The 17,545-nt window shown below is 40.4% G+C and overlaps 3 protein-coding genes across 5 annotated transcripts; 1 reads left to right on the plus strand and 2 right to left on the minus strand.

Annotated features, from left to right (window-relative positions):
- Positions 1 to 9: 9 nt before the first annotated feature.
- On the minus strand, positions 10 to 8,297 carry mybl2b (v-myb avian myeloblastosis viral oncogene homolog-like 2b). The gene is made up of 15 exons (XM_063473214.1): positions 7,858 to 8,297; positions 7,322 to 7,418; positions 7,117 to 7,188; positions 6,941 to 7,033; positions 6,623 to 6,843; positions 5,949 to 6,081; positions 5,795 to 5,854; positions 5,492 to 5,692; positions 3,696 to 3,968; positions 3,478 to 3,620; positions 2,811 to 2,907; positions 2,615 to 2,722; positions 1,160 to 1,264; positions 941 to 1,072; positions 10 to 846 (listed from the first exon to the last, which is right to left on the minus strand). The coding sequence occupies exons 1-15, from the start codon at positions 7,875 to 7,877 to the stop codon at positions 718 to 720; spliced, it is 1,884 nt and encodes a 627-aa protein (XP_063329284.1). The 5' UTR covers positions 7,878 to 8,297; the 3' UTR covers positions 10 to 717.
- Positions 8,298 to 8,860: 563 nt separating this feature from the next.
- Positions 8,861 to 9,565, plus strand: si:ch73-303b9.1 (uncharacterized). The gene is made up of 2 exons (XM_063473215.1): positions 8,861 to 8,970; positions 9,059 to 9,565. Exons 1-2 carry the CDS (start codon positions 8,937 to 8,939, stop codon positions 9,544 to 9,546), a joined length of 522 nt encoding a protein of 173 aa, XP_063329285.1. The 5' UTR covers positions 8,861 to 8,936; the 3' UTR covers positions 9,547 to 9,565.
- A 223-nt stretch (positions 9,566 to 9,788) lies between these two features.
- On the minus strand, positions 9,789 to 14,439 carry ift52 (intraflagellar transport 52 homolog (Chlamydomonas)). 3 transcript variants are annotated; one of them, XM_063474798.1, is made up of 14 exons: positions 14,419 to 14,439; positions 13,727 to 13,894; positions 13,301 to 13,388; positions 13,021 to 13,150; positions 12,849 to 12,924; positions 12,624 to 12,695; positions 12,415 to 12,541; positions 12,240 to 12,323; positions 12,074 to 12,142; positions 11,796 to 11,950; positions 11,629 to 11,716; positions 11,386 to 11,494; positions 10,098 to 10,243; positions 9,789 to 10,023 (listed from the first exon to the last, which is right to left on the minus strand). In XM_063474798.1, the coding sequence occupies exons 2-14, from the start codon at positions 13,843 to 13,845 to the stop codon at positions 9,982 to 9,984; spliced, it is 1,305 nt and encodes a 434-aa protein (XP_063330868.1). In that variant the 5' UTR covers positions 13,846 to 13,894; positions 14,419 to 14,439; the 3' UTR covers positions 9,789 to 9,981. The 3 variants fall into 3 exon arrangements, with proteins under 3 accessions (XP_063330868.1, XP_063330867.1, XP_063330866.1); XM_063474797.1 differs by lacking the exon at positions 14,419 to 14,439 and adding an exon at positions 14,178 to 14,259; XM_063474796.1 differs by lacking the exon at positions 14,419 to 14,439 and having other exon boundaries at positions 13,727 to 14,169.
- Between the last annotated feature and the right edge of the window lie 3,106 nt (positions 14,440 to 17,545).

Consider the following 17,545-nt stretch of genomic DNA (forward strand, 5'->3'; position numbering starts at 1 on the left):
AGTGTCACATTATTTATAATCCCCTTCACACCAACAGTTGGAACACATTTACACCTTCACTACATCTCACATAAATGACTATTACAGATTAAAACTTGAGATGTACGCATCTTGATGGGTAGCTCCTCATCTTTAGAGATATGATTAGTGTCAATTTCTCTCCAATGTGTGGGAAGCTACAATTTGTGTGTACCGAAATGCATCATAAAAAGAATCTATACATGCTAAATAGATCCTACAATAAGTGTTCCCTTCATGCATTACTGTTCAACCTGTAAATCCTCCATAACACAGAACCTGGATATGGAGGGGCAACCTTTGTACAAAATACAATGTTAAAAAAACTGTTTAATCACATGTAAAACCTTTTTTTTTTTTCCAGTGATGGCAAAACTATACAGCCTTGATTTTTCATTTACACATTCTTCTTCTTCTCCTCCCGCAACATTTATTCGTTCTTTTCAAACACTGAAATAACAACTATGGAATTAAACATGCCTGGGAGCCTGACTCTACATCTAAAAGCAACATTCTCTTTCAGACAGGCCTAACACTGTCAATAACCTGATCACTAACGTGTTGTTCAAACGTGGCGCTAACCTTACAAGACGTGACGCTTTCTCCACCACAAAGTACACCAGGCCCTCAGGAGAAATGGGAAAATAGCAACTGTAAGTTCTGGATAAGTAACATTTTGGCGTAAAAAGACGAGCCATCTCAGGACAGGATCAGAGCCCGGCTAGGAGCGTGGGATTTTAGTGAGCGAAGGTAGCGCCGGGCTTTTTCTGTCATTATTAACTGGTCTTTAGTTTGTCCGCAAACAACCATTTCCCATTCCTTTGACATCTATGGGGGAAAAAAAACATAAACAGATTTAAATGACTTTACACTCTGATTACATTTATAACTCCTCTCAAAAGAGCAAAAAGGTGGAACATACTGGAACTGGGGGGACTGTGCTGGGAAATATGGCACTGTCACTTGGTCCCAAAAGGAAGCCCTGATCCAAAATGTTTTCGTGCCGCTTGCTGCTAAGTGGTGAAGAGCTGACAGAAATCAACATCGGTTCTTCCTGTGGCCAAAAAAGTAAGGACCAAATATCAAGAATTAGGATATGACTAAACCACACGGAAGCTAATAAAGCGTTCCAACACTTTACCTTGATGTTGTGTTTGGCTGATTTACGTTTGGATGTAGGCATCACCTGGCAGTCCATTACATCCAGGGCCAACGACTTACGCACTTTCTTCATAGGAGGGCGATGCTGGCAATAAAAGACGATCAAATCGGCAATGAGTTAAAAATATCTGAGTGAAGAATGGAAGGAGGTCAGCAATGAGCTGTCAGCAGCTCTTAGCTCAAAGCATTCTCACAGAGTGGTGGCAGTAAGAGCCTGCTTCGGGTAAAGTGACTGAACAAGGCTGCTTTCTATGTGTGACAACTGTGATTGACAGGCCCGAGGTGGGAACTCCTGAGTGTGAAGAAAGGAGGTGCTATGTTCCAAAACTTTACAAGTTACAAAAGGCTCAGTGTTTGTGTAGCTGAAGGTCATTAACAGAATAAAATAGCATCCCCTGCATGCACCATTACAAAAACCCTTTTAAACAGAATTCCTCCATACTAACATTTGTCAGTTTGCAGCTACAGCTCTAGGTGTATTATACTCATACATGTTGCACTGAGAATGATTTTTCTTTAAATTATGTGGAACACTGCACAGTTTTGCACTCATTTTGTTCTGCTGACTATATAGTGTAAAGAAGACCACCTAAGACTATTCAGCCAGTAGGGGAAGGATATGTCATTGCTACCAGTGCCGGCTATCTAGCTAAGAAACAGCAGTAGATCCTTTCCCTGCCCCAGGTATTAGTGTTTTTGGCATTTGTGTCTTAAACTCGAATATTCAGTGTAGGATCAGCACTGTGTTATACTGCCCACAGTATAAGTGTTCAAAGGTGAAGGGACCTGATGCATGTAAGCAGAAACACACTGCTATCACTGACAGAGCATGACAGCACATGTAACTGAACTGTAAAGTTTGATGATTTTAGCAACTTACATCTACTTACAACTGCTAGTGAGACTTTTAGTAGTTTTCTTAGGATCAGTTTCACTCCAGGTTTTAGTTATTTAGTGCACAATATGTATACTATGGATGTTATGATCAGGAGTATCAAGATGTCAGAGCACCCACGACCTGCTATACTATTATATAATACTACTATTTTAGTATAGCGGGTTCACGGGGATGAAAAAAAAGAGACAGTTTTTGTGAATTAAGAGAACACTTATGATTTTTAAATAAAATTCTAGATATTGAGCTGCTAGCCAGCATTTTTTAATATAATTTTATGATTTTATTTTATTTATTTTTTTCAGTGTAAGCCTAATGAGCCATGATGATGACTTTCTTTAATTTACTGTAGTAGCATCTTCCTGAAGTGGACAAACTCAGATGTATTGTTGAAAATTAATTTGCAGGTGTATTAGGTTAGTAAATCTACCAGTCTGGGCTACTTGAAATCAAATGTTGGGCAAAAAGTGAGTTTGACACCAGCCTCTGACTGAAATGACAAAAAATCTGTGCGATGTATTAAAATCGGCTTTTAGTTACCACAGTTTTGCGCCTCTGTTCGGGTGGAGTTAAGCGCATGATTAAGTCAATCCCCGCATCTCTCAAGATGACCTCATTTATGTCGTCCTCGAGGTTGGGAGTCTGAGGCTGACAAAAGAGCAGAAAAGGCTGTTAACAGCACAGGAGAAAGACAAGAGCTAGCATGTTTTCCCAGACGGCACATGCTGATGCTCACCAGAGGCTGCAGAGGCCCGTACTTCTCCATGGCATTTTTAAACGGTGTTGGAGTTCGTGGGGTACACAGCTCAGACTTGTGGTTGGGTGTAACAAAACTAGAGAAAACAAAAAGGAGAACACAGAGAAGTTCATATACACTGTGTTAGATTAACAACGTATAATTCTTACTGTGAGAAAGACGCTAGAAATCATTGTTCCGACTAACATCAGGCTCTGCTAAAACTATGTTAATGACAAAAATAAAAATGCTACTTCCAATTATTATCCACTCATTTCAGCTCAGTGTTACGTCACTTATAATCACCCTCACTGGTGGTGTACCGCCTCACTAATACGCGTGGCTTCGAGCAGATAAGACACAAGCAGGCTGAATAGTAACAGTAATCGAAGCGCTGGCGAGATGTTATGTTAGTGCAAGTGCTGCATTAAACACTGAACACAGGACTCGATTAGCCCATCGTCACCAATATCTAATCTCTCCAAACTTGAATCAGCATCGAACCGATATCTGATTTTTACACCACTTTACAATTAATGATTAGTTATTATTAATCTCTCACTCTCTTTCACAGTGTCTCTTTTGTCCTGTTTCCAAACCTCTGCCTGAGGCTTCTTCCTGTTAAAAGGGAGTCATCAGATGCCTCCACCAATTAGAGGACTCTTACACTGAGTTTTCCTTTTGAGTGAGAGGTGTCTTGTCTCGCTGCAGCGGGGTGGTAACAATGGCTTTCTGGCTGCACACGGGTGTGGACGTGAGAGACGGGTTCTCTAAGTCATGAGTGTCCTGCTTAGTCCACATGTTCAGAAACTGCAAAAACACACATTTGTCAGTAGAGTGCATTAATAGGACATGACTGTGAGCACCACTGAACAAGGGACTTACTTGAGATGGAGAAAAGGGCAAGATTTTGACAGGGGTGCTCTTAGGAGTCATGGACTTGTTGGCTTCGGGAGACAAAGCGATGCACCTTCGGCTCCGGTGGCTCAGTATGGAGGGGGGTGTGACGCCCCCAGGAGAGATGGGGATGAGTTCTCCTTTGCTGCCTTTGCTTAGTTCCTGCAAGGCGCTGCCTTCCAGACGAAACTGATGTCGCTCTGGGCTGGGACTGTCCTCGGGGAGGTCAAAGGCTGCGAGGTTGCACCAGCCATCAAGATCCTTAGTGCAGAAGAGACATTTATTTGTTAGGTCAGTATGCAGCCACAACTGTGAAATAGCCAAGACTGAACAGATGCAGAACAAACAGTATAGAGAATACATTATAGACAATATAAAACCAGGACAGTTTTTTTAAATAACCCTGTAGTAGTGCTGGGCGATATGGAAAAAATATTTATCACGATATGAATTACTTTATATCATGATAACGATATATATCACGATATACGACCTGACCTGTGGTCATCTAGAAAGTATGCAGTCTGTAAACAGCGAGTGCCGAGGGTGCAGTCTTTGTTTTGAGTTACCGTAAAGTATGTCGCAAATCCGGGTGCACGTACAGCAGCACCAGCTCGCAAACCACGAGACGGAGTTTCTTTGCGAAAAATATCTTTTTTTTTATACTTTATTTTTTCTTGCATAAAGTTAAGAGCATGTATAGTGAGAAGACAACACTAATATATTTGCCACAGGCTATTTAACTCTTTAAGACCTACCATAGAACCAAGTCCGCCAGAGCTTATCTTTATGTTTTTACATGCTGTAGTGCCACTTGTGGGAGTATTTCAAGTTTCCATATATCAATACAACCGTTATAGCCCACATTTTAATAATATGTATGCATTAAGTCCATAGTAACTACATAAATTGCAAAAACTTGTAGTGCAATAAACTACAAAAAAATTGAAAATCGTTTTTTTGTTTTTTACATATATTTCTAGTTAAAAAGAATTTAAGAGGTGGATCCCTCAAAACTGTAAATACAAAAGTTTCCAACCACGAGAAATTTATTTTGAGTGTCTTCATAGTTTTATTTTTGAGATACACTAATTTTTATATACTACAGGAAAAATGAAAATAAATATTATAATGCATCAAAATAAACTATTTCCAACAGTGTAATTTGAGTTCTAAGCATCCCAGAAACGACACAGAAAAGCATAAAGTCAAACATGTCTTTTAAAAACACCAACATAGGCTTATAAGGCCCTTTCGCGAAAATGACGTCACTTCCGGTTTCGGCCAAGTAATGGCGGACATGCGATAGTTCGCGCTGACGTATATGCCAACGTAGGAAGTCTTATGAACGTCGGCAAAGCGTGTTTCTGGAATATTATCATTTTGTTGCTGCAAGTTTGGAATATTATGTTTTTGTTGCTGCAAGTGCTTCTTATGCAATTTTTGCAAAGTTATATGTGGAAGGAAACCGTGACCTTGGACAAGCTAATGGCATTAGATGTAAGTACAACTCCTCCGGTTTCACATGCAAAAAAAAAAATATTGCGCTACCTTACATGGTTCTAGTTCTACAGGGATTTAAAAATAGTTAGGTAAAACGGAGTGTGCCTGCTCCGACCGGTTGTAAAGGGTTAATGATATATTTTATGTAATAATTTATAAAATTTGGGTTAGTACAATATAAACGATAGAAAAGTGTCTATCGTGCCATTTGTCTTCTATCGTCCACACGATATATATCGTCATATCACCCAGCACTACCCTGTAGTATTGTAGATATTTACCCCATCCACCATGTCTAACACTTCCTTCAGAGCTGGGCCAGTGGGAGACAGAAATCCGGAGCTGTCCACCACCCAGCTGGTGCTGTTCAGCGCTCCTGTGCTGTCCACCTCACTCTTGGGACTCAGACTGTTGCTTGGAGAGGGAACAGACTTTGACGGCCCAGCTTTGCTGGGGCCAGCTTTAGCTGACGTTTCTTGCAGCTATTGGAAAAAGGAGATTCTATAACAACACTAGCATAGACTAGTTTCTGATACTTAAGATAACTGTGTTATTTTGTTTAATGAATGCGAACAGTCACTTACTGAAGGAGGGATCTTCTGCTCCGAGTCCTTGTCTGAACTGTCTTGAGAGCAACTGAGCACCTGTGTAATGAGAAGAACCCAATTTCTGTATCTCACCATACATATCTTTTGTATCTTGTATCATAGAGGAGGACATCATGGAAACACAGCCCACCTGACCATCCTTGTTAACACGAGCCCACAGCTCCTCCAGCTCATTGGGCCTGAAGACCTCCCCGGAGTAGAAGCCCATCTCTAACTTCCGTTTGATGGTCGAATTCCAGTGATTCTTCACTGCATTGTCCGTCCTGTCAATATATATCAGGACATGAATTGCAGTGTTTCCCCACATACTGACTTTATTTGGCAACACAAAGTAATCCTCGCACTTGTTTTGAGAGTTCACTTATTGCTAACAACCTAGCCCTGGCCCTTCTGAGACATCCAACAATGTAATTACACTACCTCTTAAGTGTGTCTCACATCCTGTGGATGAAAGGATTCCAACAAACAACAGTAGACAATACTCTGCTGCGAAGATCTGCTGTGACCTACAGGCTCAGTCTAGCTTGAACAAGTTCCTTGTGGCTGAGAACAGAATGAGGACTACTGTTTAAGTTTAAGACTGTGGTGTAGGAGTCCATGCAGTCCATTACAGGACAAGTGACCCCCCAGATAGGCAGCTGATTAAACTGTTCATCAGTTGTTACAAAGTATCTGACAAGCACGGCAACGTATCAAACTTTTCTAAGTTAAAAATTTAAGAATTCACTTCAGAAAAGAGCAGGAGTTTGCATGTAAAAGCTCATATCAGCCCAATTCTGTTTCTGGAACAGAGTAGCTACTTGCCTTCCAGGGAGCAGTTTTGCGATCTCAGCCCAGCGATTGCCAAGCAGGCAGTGAGCCTTATAGATGATGAGGTCCTCCTCAGCCGTCCATGAAGACTTCTTAACGCTGGGATTGAGGTGGTTGTGCCAGCGCTCTCTGCACTGCTTCCCCAGTCTGCCTTTCAGGTGCTTGGCTACCAGTGCCCACTGTTTGTTGCCATAAAGATTCACAAGCTCTATAACCTAGAGGACAAAAAAGAAAAGTTTAAAAAAAAAAAAGATCACCAGCATGCTTTTATTCACAACATATTTACTCCGTTAACACCTCTGAACCACCTACCTTCTCATCTTCCTCTTTAGTCCAGGGGCCTTTCACTAATTCTGGGTCCAAGACTTTAAACCAGCGGTGCTGACACTGATGTTCAGTATGATTCTAAAAAACAAAAAAGCAAACTCAAAATACTGAAAAAGATTTCTGTTGACATACATTCTTACAGAAAAATTGCTCAGACTCACAGGTATGTAGCTGGCTATGGTTTTCCAGTCATTTGGTCCCAGTTTCTGAACCAGCGTTTTAAGCTTGTCATCCTGTATACACACCCAAAAATGAGCATTTTTATGATCCCTGTTCTCTAAAGCCATCTAAATAGTCTGTTCAATGTTTAAATGAAGCAGTCTGGTTTACATTATATATATTAAAAAAATAAAAATAAACAAATACCTCCTCTTGAGTCCATTTCACCTTCACTTTCCCTCCATCCCTCTGCTCTGCCACATCAGAATCAGTGTCCTGATGCATGGCCTCCTCTCCATCCTCACTGAGAGACAAACAACTGTGATGTGGACGAACATAGCTGACAGGCAACTCACTACTGACCGCCCTGGTGATGTCCGGAAGACAGCTAGATTATCGTTCTTATTTTTCTAGCAACTTGGCGGATAACAGTTAGCTCGCAGAAATAACATACTGTTTGCCAATTATGTCTATGTTTAGTAGTGATTTATTTATCTAGTGAGATCTAAGAGAAACCGTGTTTGGCCTCAAGTTTAACCCTAAGCCTGTTTTCCGTGTCCGGAAAAAGGGCGGCACAGACACAAGCGAGCTCCCAGGGATAGCAGGGTTAGGTCAAACAGTAAAGACAGTTTCCAACTGACTGTATTAAACAGAAGAAGTTAAATACTCACGTTATCCCCCCGTGTAAAAAAATAAAATAAAATAAGCACAGCTAATTTAGGTAATAAATATTAACATCTTACCCGCGCGGCCACCGGGACATTTCCCTCTATTTCTGTTGTTTACGGTCCGAAAGCGATTTCTCCGGCGGCCGTTGCACGTCATGTACATACGTACTCGGTATTATGTCGTCGTAATACCCGTGATTAATGTCTCTATGCTGTAGCCAGTGTTGGTGATGGAGGCTCGGCACTGTTCTAATGTTACAGCCTATACAACCAGCTGGTGCGGAGCGCCAGAGTTGTCCGCGCTCTTGGATTTCTATCTCGCGCTCTTCTCTGTCGTAGGAACCGGATAGTGACGTAGCTGCGCATTGGAGCTGCGCGTAGCCACAAAGAACGCTTCCGGTTTGTCCCAGCGGTGTAAATTTTGTTTTATTATCGTAAAATAATGGTTTTGCAGTCATTTGTGTCTCTCAGTCAAACACTGTAAACACCCAATTGCTCAGAGGGGAAGTTAAGATATTGTTACATAATAAAACAGTAAAACAGTAAATTTAGTTTGAAAAAACACGATTTTTCTACTAGAAAATTTCAGACACTTTCACATAAATATTTTTACTTATAAAGTCATTTTAATTTATTTTTTGTTTATTTTTTCATATTTACACTTTTAACTTTTAAAGATCTGGGAAGGAAATACTATAGATTTCCTTCCCAGAAAATCTATAGTATGTTTGTGAACAGCTTTTAAACAATACAGTGCTTATTAGACCACCACCCAGTGTAAGGTTTATGCCAAAGCTGCCTTAAATTGATAGTACTAGTATTCAAAAAGTATTTTTTATGCTTCTGTATTGGTTAGACCACCAGTATGTGTGAGCTCTTTAATAAAAATTATATTTTTTATGCTAAAAGATTTTTTTTAAACAGCATACAAATAAATAGTTTTTAAAAAGTTTAGTGATTTTGTTAAAATTACAGCCTTAGATATAACCTAACAGATTAGTGCTCAATAAACCACAAGTAAATTAAAGGGCCTGAATCTATACAGGGCTGACAGGTCCGCCTCCTGCTCCCACTGATGATCTGCAGCTGGGTCAATTAGCAAGTAGCTCCAACAGCTTAAAAGCCAGCTGGAGCTCAGGCAGCCCTGATCAAACATGGAGACAATAGAGAAAGTGTTTGTGGTCAAAGGTAAGAAAACTGGACTGAATTAGACGTGTTCATTTGCCTCATCAGGTGATTTGTTTCTGAATTCTGTCTAACATGTTTTACCTTCTAGATATGAAAAGCTTTGAGTGCTCATCTCCATCAGAGCTTGACAGGAAGTTTTATGGGGAACAGAGTCTGCTGTCTGCACTGTCACTGGAACAACTGTCCACATCGAGGGTGTTGAATGACACGACAGCTGATGGATTGGACACCAGGCCGTCTGTTGGAGCCTCTCTCTGCCTGTCCTCTGACACCGCCTCCCCCTGTTCAGGGTTTTCAGTGAACACCATGAACACTCATGAAGCTGACGGCTGCTACCTGGCCGTCCCGTTACAGGGGAAGTCCTCCACTCCCCACATGCTCCTTCAGAAGCCAAAGCAGGCAGCTTGTTTTGATCAGTCATACAACGATCTCACCGCCTCGCAAATGTCATGGGACGTGTCTGTGATCAAGTCGGAGAGCAATAGCCCCAGATTCTACGTGGAGTCCTGCACTCTGGAGCAAACGTGGAGTCCAAAACCCTCACAACAAGAGTCACTAGCTGATGTTTCGCCCTGATGTGGCTAAAATTAACACGTTACAAAGGAAAAACGTTAGATGTCAAGTGTGATGTGCACTCCCAGCCTCTGCACACACTATGTCCAAGTTTACCCCCCCCCCCCGCCCTGCCCTCAAATCTGTAGTTTGACATCATGTTCTGTTTTTAAGGGATCCATGTGAAGACTGATGCAGAACAGTTTGCCTTTTTCATAATCATATCAATGTTTTAACTACAAAAATATTTTCTAAGCACTGTTAAATAAAGGGTATAGAACTTTATTTGCTCTGGTATATTCTTACAATGAAAGACAATACAAAGTTATAAAATGTAGCTGTACATGTTCTGAAAAGTGTGGTACCAGGTGGTTACCGCAGTCCCTCCGTTGTAACTGTGCTCATAAGCTTTCTAATTTCAAAAGGAACGTATCGAAGGCTCAGGTTTCTTGAATCCAATCACAGCGGAGTGAACCGGGCCTCAGGGTCCACATCGTGTTCCTGCCAAAAGTGAGGAAAGTCATTATTGGACAATGCCTTTAGATACAGGCAGATGCAGTTATGAACACACTCACCTGATTTAGTTTCTTGAACTCTACAACCTGGAAGAAAATGTGTTCCAAGATATGCTTGGCATCCCTCTGCTCTTTATCCAACTTAGAAGTCACTCCGAGAATTTCACCACATTTCCGGACGTAGAATTCAAGGTCATCGTCTGTACCTGTGTACACAACCAGTTTAATATCAGGATGAGTATGATTAACTATCTGCTTCAAAACAGGCAAGTTCAGAAATAAACTTAGTTTAAGGGAGATGTCTGGGTAAAGTGTACAATAGGTGGAACTAGGGTGATCAGATTTAAAGGTGTTAGACTCATGAGCAAGCATTTAACATGTAAAGAATATCTGTAGCGGGAGGATTGAAAGTTGCATCCCACCTGACGGGAGGTATCAACAAGCCTTTTTAGACTTGTTTACAAACCCCCCCCAAAAAAAAACGCATTTCCTGTTATTTGTAGTACTTTTATTCATATTCCACGAACATTTCATTCACTTTTGGTGATTTGTAAATTTAAACTTTAGTGTAAACAGAAAAATATCATGACATGCTAACCTGCAGGAGAACCATGACGGCATTCTTCAGTCATTCAATAATTCTATTCAATTTTATTTATATAGTGCCAATTCACAGTTGCCTATATTTTATTGTAAATACCCTACAATAATAGAGAGAAAACCCCAACAATCAGATGACTCCCTATGAGCAAGCAACTGGTGACAGTGGGAAGGAAAAACTCCCTTTTAACAGGAAGAAGCCAACAGAACCAGGCTCAGTCAGGGGCAGCCATCTGCCACGATTAGATGGGGTGAGGGGAGGACACTGTGGGAGTAGAGTTAGGTAGCTGCTCTGCTTCGTGTTGCCACATGGCACTAAAGATAACAGCCGTGGAGGAATTGGCTGACTTTTGAAGTGTCCTGTCTTATATATTATATATTATATATATATATATATATATATGCTGACGTTAAAACTAGGTCCAATTAAAAGATAAGACATAGGTTAAGTCTTAATATGTGATGCAAGAGATGAAACTGCTGTGCAGTCCCATGTAAAGAGGGACACCTGATCAACCTATATGAGATACAGGATGGCTACTGAACTGCTGTGAAAATAACCACCAAGCTTCTCACATTAGCTTATCACACACATCATTAGTCTTATACGTGATAAGTTGCAAATGAAAGTCAGTTTAATGTGGAATCTGACTGCCCTGGACATGTAAGTCCTCACATACTTCAATCAAATGATATCTAGAGGGTTGCAGTGCATGTGTGAATGCTCCATTAGCAATCCTGAACTTACACTTATTGGTGAGCTGTGCCAGACGCACTTTCTCTGACGAGAATGTTTCGTCTAGATCGAACAGGTCCAGCATGGGTGGAGGCAAATCATTTAAGGCAGGCGGAAAGACCTGAAAGACAGGACAACACCTACTTTTGGCTTCAAACTTGTGGGACTTTAAGCAAAAATGTTATCTTAAGATTTCAGTTACATTGAAGTGAAATCCTTTGTACAGAAAAACCCCAGAAAAAAAAAAAAACTTACAGCAGGCTGAAGCTGAGGCAGAGGAGTTTCAAACTGCGGTGCAATCAGCTGCAGCGGCTCAGCTTTCACATTAAGCTGCTTGTAAGCACTGCAAACCAAAGATCTGTTTTTAGCTTCGAAGGGAAACAACAGCGATTGGACTCAGGGGAGGGTGACCGATTTCTCACCTGATGACTTGGGGTAAGGTGTCAGTCGACAGATTGAACAAAGACATATCAAAGAGAGAAGTGAAGTCCCGTGGGTTTTCGTCTCCTTCTTGTAAGCACACTCTGAGCTGTTCAGACAAACAGCCAGTGTCTGGCAGCATTGTGTAATCTGTGATCTGGGGGACAAAAAAAAAGGACAAGAAGAAAAGAAGAACTTTGGCTCATTAAAAAAAAAAAGAGAGAGAGAGAGAGGACACAATTAGGAAAGCCATTATGCCATGCACACTCCTCTTCCTCACCTCTGGGTCTTCGGCATCAATTTGATTCAGCTGAATGTTATCGGTCATGAGCCACTGAAGCACAACGTCCTGTGATAAAAGAAAAAGTTTCATTTAAAGGAGCTTTTTTCTAGAAGGATCATGCTCCTACCTTTACCTAATAAATTACACAAAAAAGTGGACTTACCATGATTTTACTGTTCTCCTCTTTGTCTATGTATTGATCACTGAACATGTGGCAGGAACCCAAGACAGCCAGTTTGCCAGAATTCTACATTAAAAAAAAATAGTAATCTCCATCTTACCACATTTCTGACCATATGGTTAGAAAAAGAAAGTTGTCACTACACTGTGCCTCTGACCTTGCCATGATAGAAAGCCAAGACAGGCCTGTTGAGGGGGAAGCAGACGGAGCCCGTTGAAAGAACAGCCATGGCCGGCTTCATCACGGTCAATGTGGCACCATACGGGTACACAAATGTGAGCGCCCTGCACAAAGAAACACAACAGCTCAAATGTGAAGTCTTTCTCTTTAATACAGAAGATGGAGGTGTACAAGATTGAGACTCACTGTGCATTGTTTCCAACATTTTCATCTTCAATGATTCCCGTGACCACTTTTCCAGCAGCACGGCTGATCTCCCTGCACAGGAAACAGTCAACTGAATTGATAGTTTGGCATGTATCAGCATACAGATGAAATTAGATAAGTCTTAGATTATGCCAGCATAAATTTAGGCTAGAACAATCTGGGACTCTGTGAAATATACATAAAAAGAGAAAAACACTGGTGAACCTGTTCAGTACACCATTGGACACAAGCGCCTCCTTAGGATGGAAGTATTTGTAGTACACATTCCTCACCACAGCATCTTGGATGAACAAGATGAAAACGAATACAAAGCATTTTAAAAACAGCATGGGCAATGTTTGCATAGCTGTTTTTCCAACAAGGTTTCAATACGCACCATTGTTGACCATTACTCCGAAGTCCTCCAGGAGAAAATTGATGTTTGTGTCATACTTCATTTCTCCTCCTTCACCGAGCATGACCAAGATATTCCCTCCTCCATCCAGGTAGACTTTCAGCGCCTCCATCTGAAATAAAAGGAAATAACTAATGTGAAAATGTGTTTGCGGTTGAACAAATGAAAGAAGCTTAAATATTTTGGGTGGCCCTAAGCCTTGTAGAATTTTAGACTGCTTGGAAATTAGCCGACAAATAACATCTTTTCGCCCATACATCACCTCTGATGCTGTGAACCTCTCCCTTGGACCTGCAGTTATCCACAACTTGACACTCTTCAGCCTATCCAAGGACAGCTCTTCTTTTATGCTACAGGAGACAGCACAGATTTTGCATTTGAGGTTTTAAAATTGCTGCAGAACTATGAGAAAATGTTGGTTAAGCTTGAGAAAAATGACATAGTAAAATATAACTCAGTAAACATACTAAAGTGCTTTAGTAAGATTATTACCAATACGTCCCATTTTATTATTTTACTTTACTATACTTACTTACAGAGACGAATATTCTAGCCCCCTATGTCTATATGCTTGCTTTGTTTACCAGGTCCACTGTATCACATTTACATTTAAGAGCATGTCTTAGCTGATAACTAGAGGACTTGGTACTATTTCTCTCTTGTATTTAATCGTCCCCAAACACCTTACCTTTGGATTTTCCACTGAGCTTTTAGTCTCTTCTGCATGGATTTGTAGCCATTGTTCGTAGTAAAAAGCTCTCTTTTTGAAGCATTGAAGACCACGCTGTTGTACTGTTCCTTCTCCATTATTTACCAGCTTCAGCCACCAAAGTTAGTGCTCTTATCATCCACACACCTAAAAGACGTTAAAAGCCCAAGTCAGACTTTACCATTAGTCCAGGGCTGCTATTCGCCAGCTGTAATTAGCATAGTTTTGGGTTTGCAGCCACCGTCGTGTGCTAAAATGGTGTTAGCAAAAAACAGCCAAGAAGCTCGCTAACATTATGGTTAGCCGTGAAGCTAATAGCGAGGTGTTTTCGCTTCGTTTCACTAAAGACTGCTATGGTAACCTGTCAAACGTAGCACTCTGTTTTCCCCTTATGTTAAAGCCCAGGTTTATATTATTAAATGTTAATTACCTCAAAGCGCTCTTAGAAGCGGTGCATTATGGGAAATAATGGTAACCAAGGGCGCTAACAGCATAGCAACTGGATAGCGCAGAGCATTGTGTCAAAGCAACGTACACTTAAAACAGCTTTTCAGCGGGTTTGTTCAGTTAGCATCACTCCACGGTCAAAACATTTGCACTTTGAAGTGCTAGATAAAGTTAAAGGAATGTTCTGTGGTTTAACGATGGTTTTTATAAACAGAAAAACTTACAAACAAGTCAAAACTTTAAAGGTGAAGGATGTGGCCATAGGTGGAAATCTGTTGGGGAATTCTGGAGCAGCAATGATGGTGATAGAAGGCTGACAGAAGTATAACCCAGAAACAGGGGCGGATCTAGAGAAATTTTCTTAGGGTGGTATGAAGGTGGCATGGAAATCAAATGGGGTAGGAAAATCAAAGCTATTTTTTACACATAGCCAGGTGTTACATTCTGTATTATGCATTATATATCATTAAAATACATCAAATACAGTAAGTTTACGCATGTTTCATATAAATATACTCTATAACTTTCTTGTATTCTTTAGCCCACATAATTAAACATTTCAGTTACATAAAAAAATGCAAATTTTATGTACTGTATAGCCTGTATAATAAATAAGTATGTAGTCCAATAAGTTTAAAATCCAGAAAGCTACACAACATGAGGTCGTTCATTTGGAAACACAAGTCTCACTTAAATTTCACACTCTTTTTTCTTAGAAATAATCAGATTTTCCTCGTTTTTTAATCGTTTTTTCCTCGTTTTTTAGTAATCAGATTTTTCCTCGTTATGGTTGTTTCTGCTTCCAGGTCACAAAAGCAGATGAAGAGAAGATGATGGAACTATTTGATCAAGTTGTGGCCCGTGATTGTTTGGGATCAATACATGTTGACAGGAAAAAAGCAATCATAAAGTCTGTGTATTCATTACTGAAATGGCTATCAAAAAATATTTCGCATGACATCTTCATTCAGAATGATTTCAAGTATTATTTCATCCCTGTCTATTAGTGCCATCACGGTGCATACACTGGTGTGGCTGATCCCAGTACCCAACCAAGTATGACAGGAACTAAAGGTCTGTGGTTCAGATGAGGTGTGGGGACCTTCACCAGATGTGCCAGCAACTCTTACATTTGAAGTATATAAGTAAAGTTGTAAAAGAGGCTCACACTCATTCCAAAAAATATTTTTTTTTTAGTTATGGTATCTGTTCCTCCAGTCTGCCTTCAGCACAAAAATATCTGCCTTTTCTGGAAGTACTGGAGTCAGGATCTGAGAATGTGTGCGGGACCCTGGAGGCAGCACCATCATACCAGCTGGTGAGTCTGTAGGAGGAGATGGAGCGGTGTTCCCCCTCGGACTCTGCTGCACAGGGGTAAAAAAGGTGTCATCAGCTGCTCTGAGTGAAACAATCCCCTGACTGCGATATGAGGAAACTCCTTGGACCCCGTAACCAGGTCATGGTAAAGGGAGAGGAATAGATTGTTCATAGAGTCCAAATGGCTGCTGTTTAAAGGATGGTTCCTGAAGTTTGTGATGAACATCTGACGTACGAACATCACCTACGAGAAAACAAAAACAAGGATGCAGACTTCCTCGCGTTTGTGCTGTCACCTGACTTTGGTGAGGACGGCCCAATCAGAAGACAGTGAGAGATGCGTGTCGTCAGTTTTCTTCAGGATTTCTATCAGACGTTGAAAGATGATGGTAACAGCATATAAATATCCCCCTTCTCTGGAAGTACTGCACTCGGGACCTGAGACTACTACTACTACTACTACTACTACTACTAATAATAATAATAATAATAACAACTACTGACCTCTCGCTCAGAAAAGAGAGCTGGCCACCTTCTTTTGAAATCGCCACTGAAAGGCTCATCTCACCAGGAATCTACTGATCTCTGCGATGCCTGATCAACATGTGATCTACACAGGTGACTTCGGAGTGCATTCCAAGTTTTAAAGGTGCACGGACAATTTAAATATGTGCATGGATAACGGTGTCTGCGGTGAAAGTGGCCATGGTTTGACCTGTAGCGCTTCAATAACTGAAATCTTCTAGTCTCTTGTGCTGCACACTCTTTCCACTTCCACATTCATGTTACTGAAATTGAAGCAAAACAAAAAGACACCATATCATTATATTACTTGTTACTTTAAATATCCTCATGGAGTGTAAAGATACACTCTGAGCCTTCATTATGATGTTGCAGATGAATACTTCTAAACATTTAATGGTGATGGCATTTACTTAACACTATGTACGCATCACCAATAAACAGACTTGTGCCTGCCCAGCCTTCAAGCTTGGAGATGCTTTTCAAAAAAGAGATGTCCTGTAATAACATATTAACCAAACTTGTTTATAAAATAGAAAATGTAAAACAAGCCTGATTTTAGTTTTATAGAACTAACTACATTAAAACACAACAATAATAGCTGAATCATTACATGTCAAATTCAGTACCTGGTGTGGGTCTGACTGCCATCACAGTATTTATTTTTAAGACTGGTGAAAGAGTATATGAGCTGAAAAGTTTCATGGAGACTTAAAATCAGCTCAACTGTGCAGATTTACCTTTGTTCACTCATTTCTGTTTTATTTAAGATAGCCCTGGTCATACAAGTAGTTAAATGTAGGAATGATACACACGTGCCGTTTCTTTTCACCTTGTAATGCTTTTAAACCCTTAAAATCGTATTCTAAAGCACGATGCTGTGAGCAGTAATCAACACTTCAATCAAAATAAATACCCTCCATGACTGCATATGAAAGTAGTTAAAAAATATCTGAAATTTCTAAAACTAACAATAATTTCGTAATCTTATATTACTAGTTCAAAGTTATTCATGCTATGGAAGAATGGCTGCCCAAGACCAAAATAATCATCCCACAAAAACACGGCCCTATATCAGTAGTCCTGTGCATATTCAGTTACACTATATTCAGTTCAGTTACAGTTACAAATGACATTAGCAGCATAAGGACTTAGTTTGAATTTATAGACACTGTGTATTTAAAGTAATATAATATCATCAGAATGAATCAACTGCAGTTTTTTCAACTCCACAAACAGAAACTGCAGTTTTCCCTCAGCATGACAAACATTTGTCTTTATAGAGACACCAACAGTATCATGTGAGAGTCCGAGAATCAGGTCTGAGGAACAGATCAAGGGTCAATCAAAGGATATACATATGTGATGTGTGTTGATAAGCAATAGTGCGTGCATATAAATGATGGCGTGTCTACGTGTTTGTGTGTGTGAATGGGTGACTGTCGGTAGCTTGGAGTGGGATTTGTGACAGGAGATGTACGGTTCCAGGATGTAACGATATGGACATAAACA

The sequence above is a fragment of the Pelmatolapia mariae genome, linkage group LG5, assembly GCF_036321145.2.
Source record: "Pelmatolapia mariae isolate MD_Pm_ZW linkage group LG5, Pm_UMD_F_2, whole genome shotgun sequence".
NCBI classification, from domain to species: Eukaryota; Metazoa; Chordata; class Actinopteri; order Cichliformes; family Cichlidae; genus Pelmatolapia; species Pelmatolapia mariae.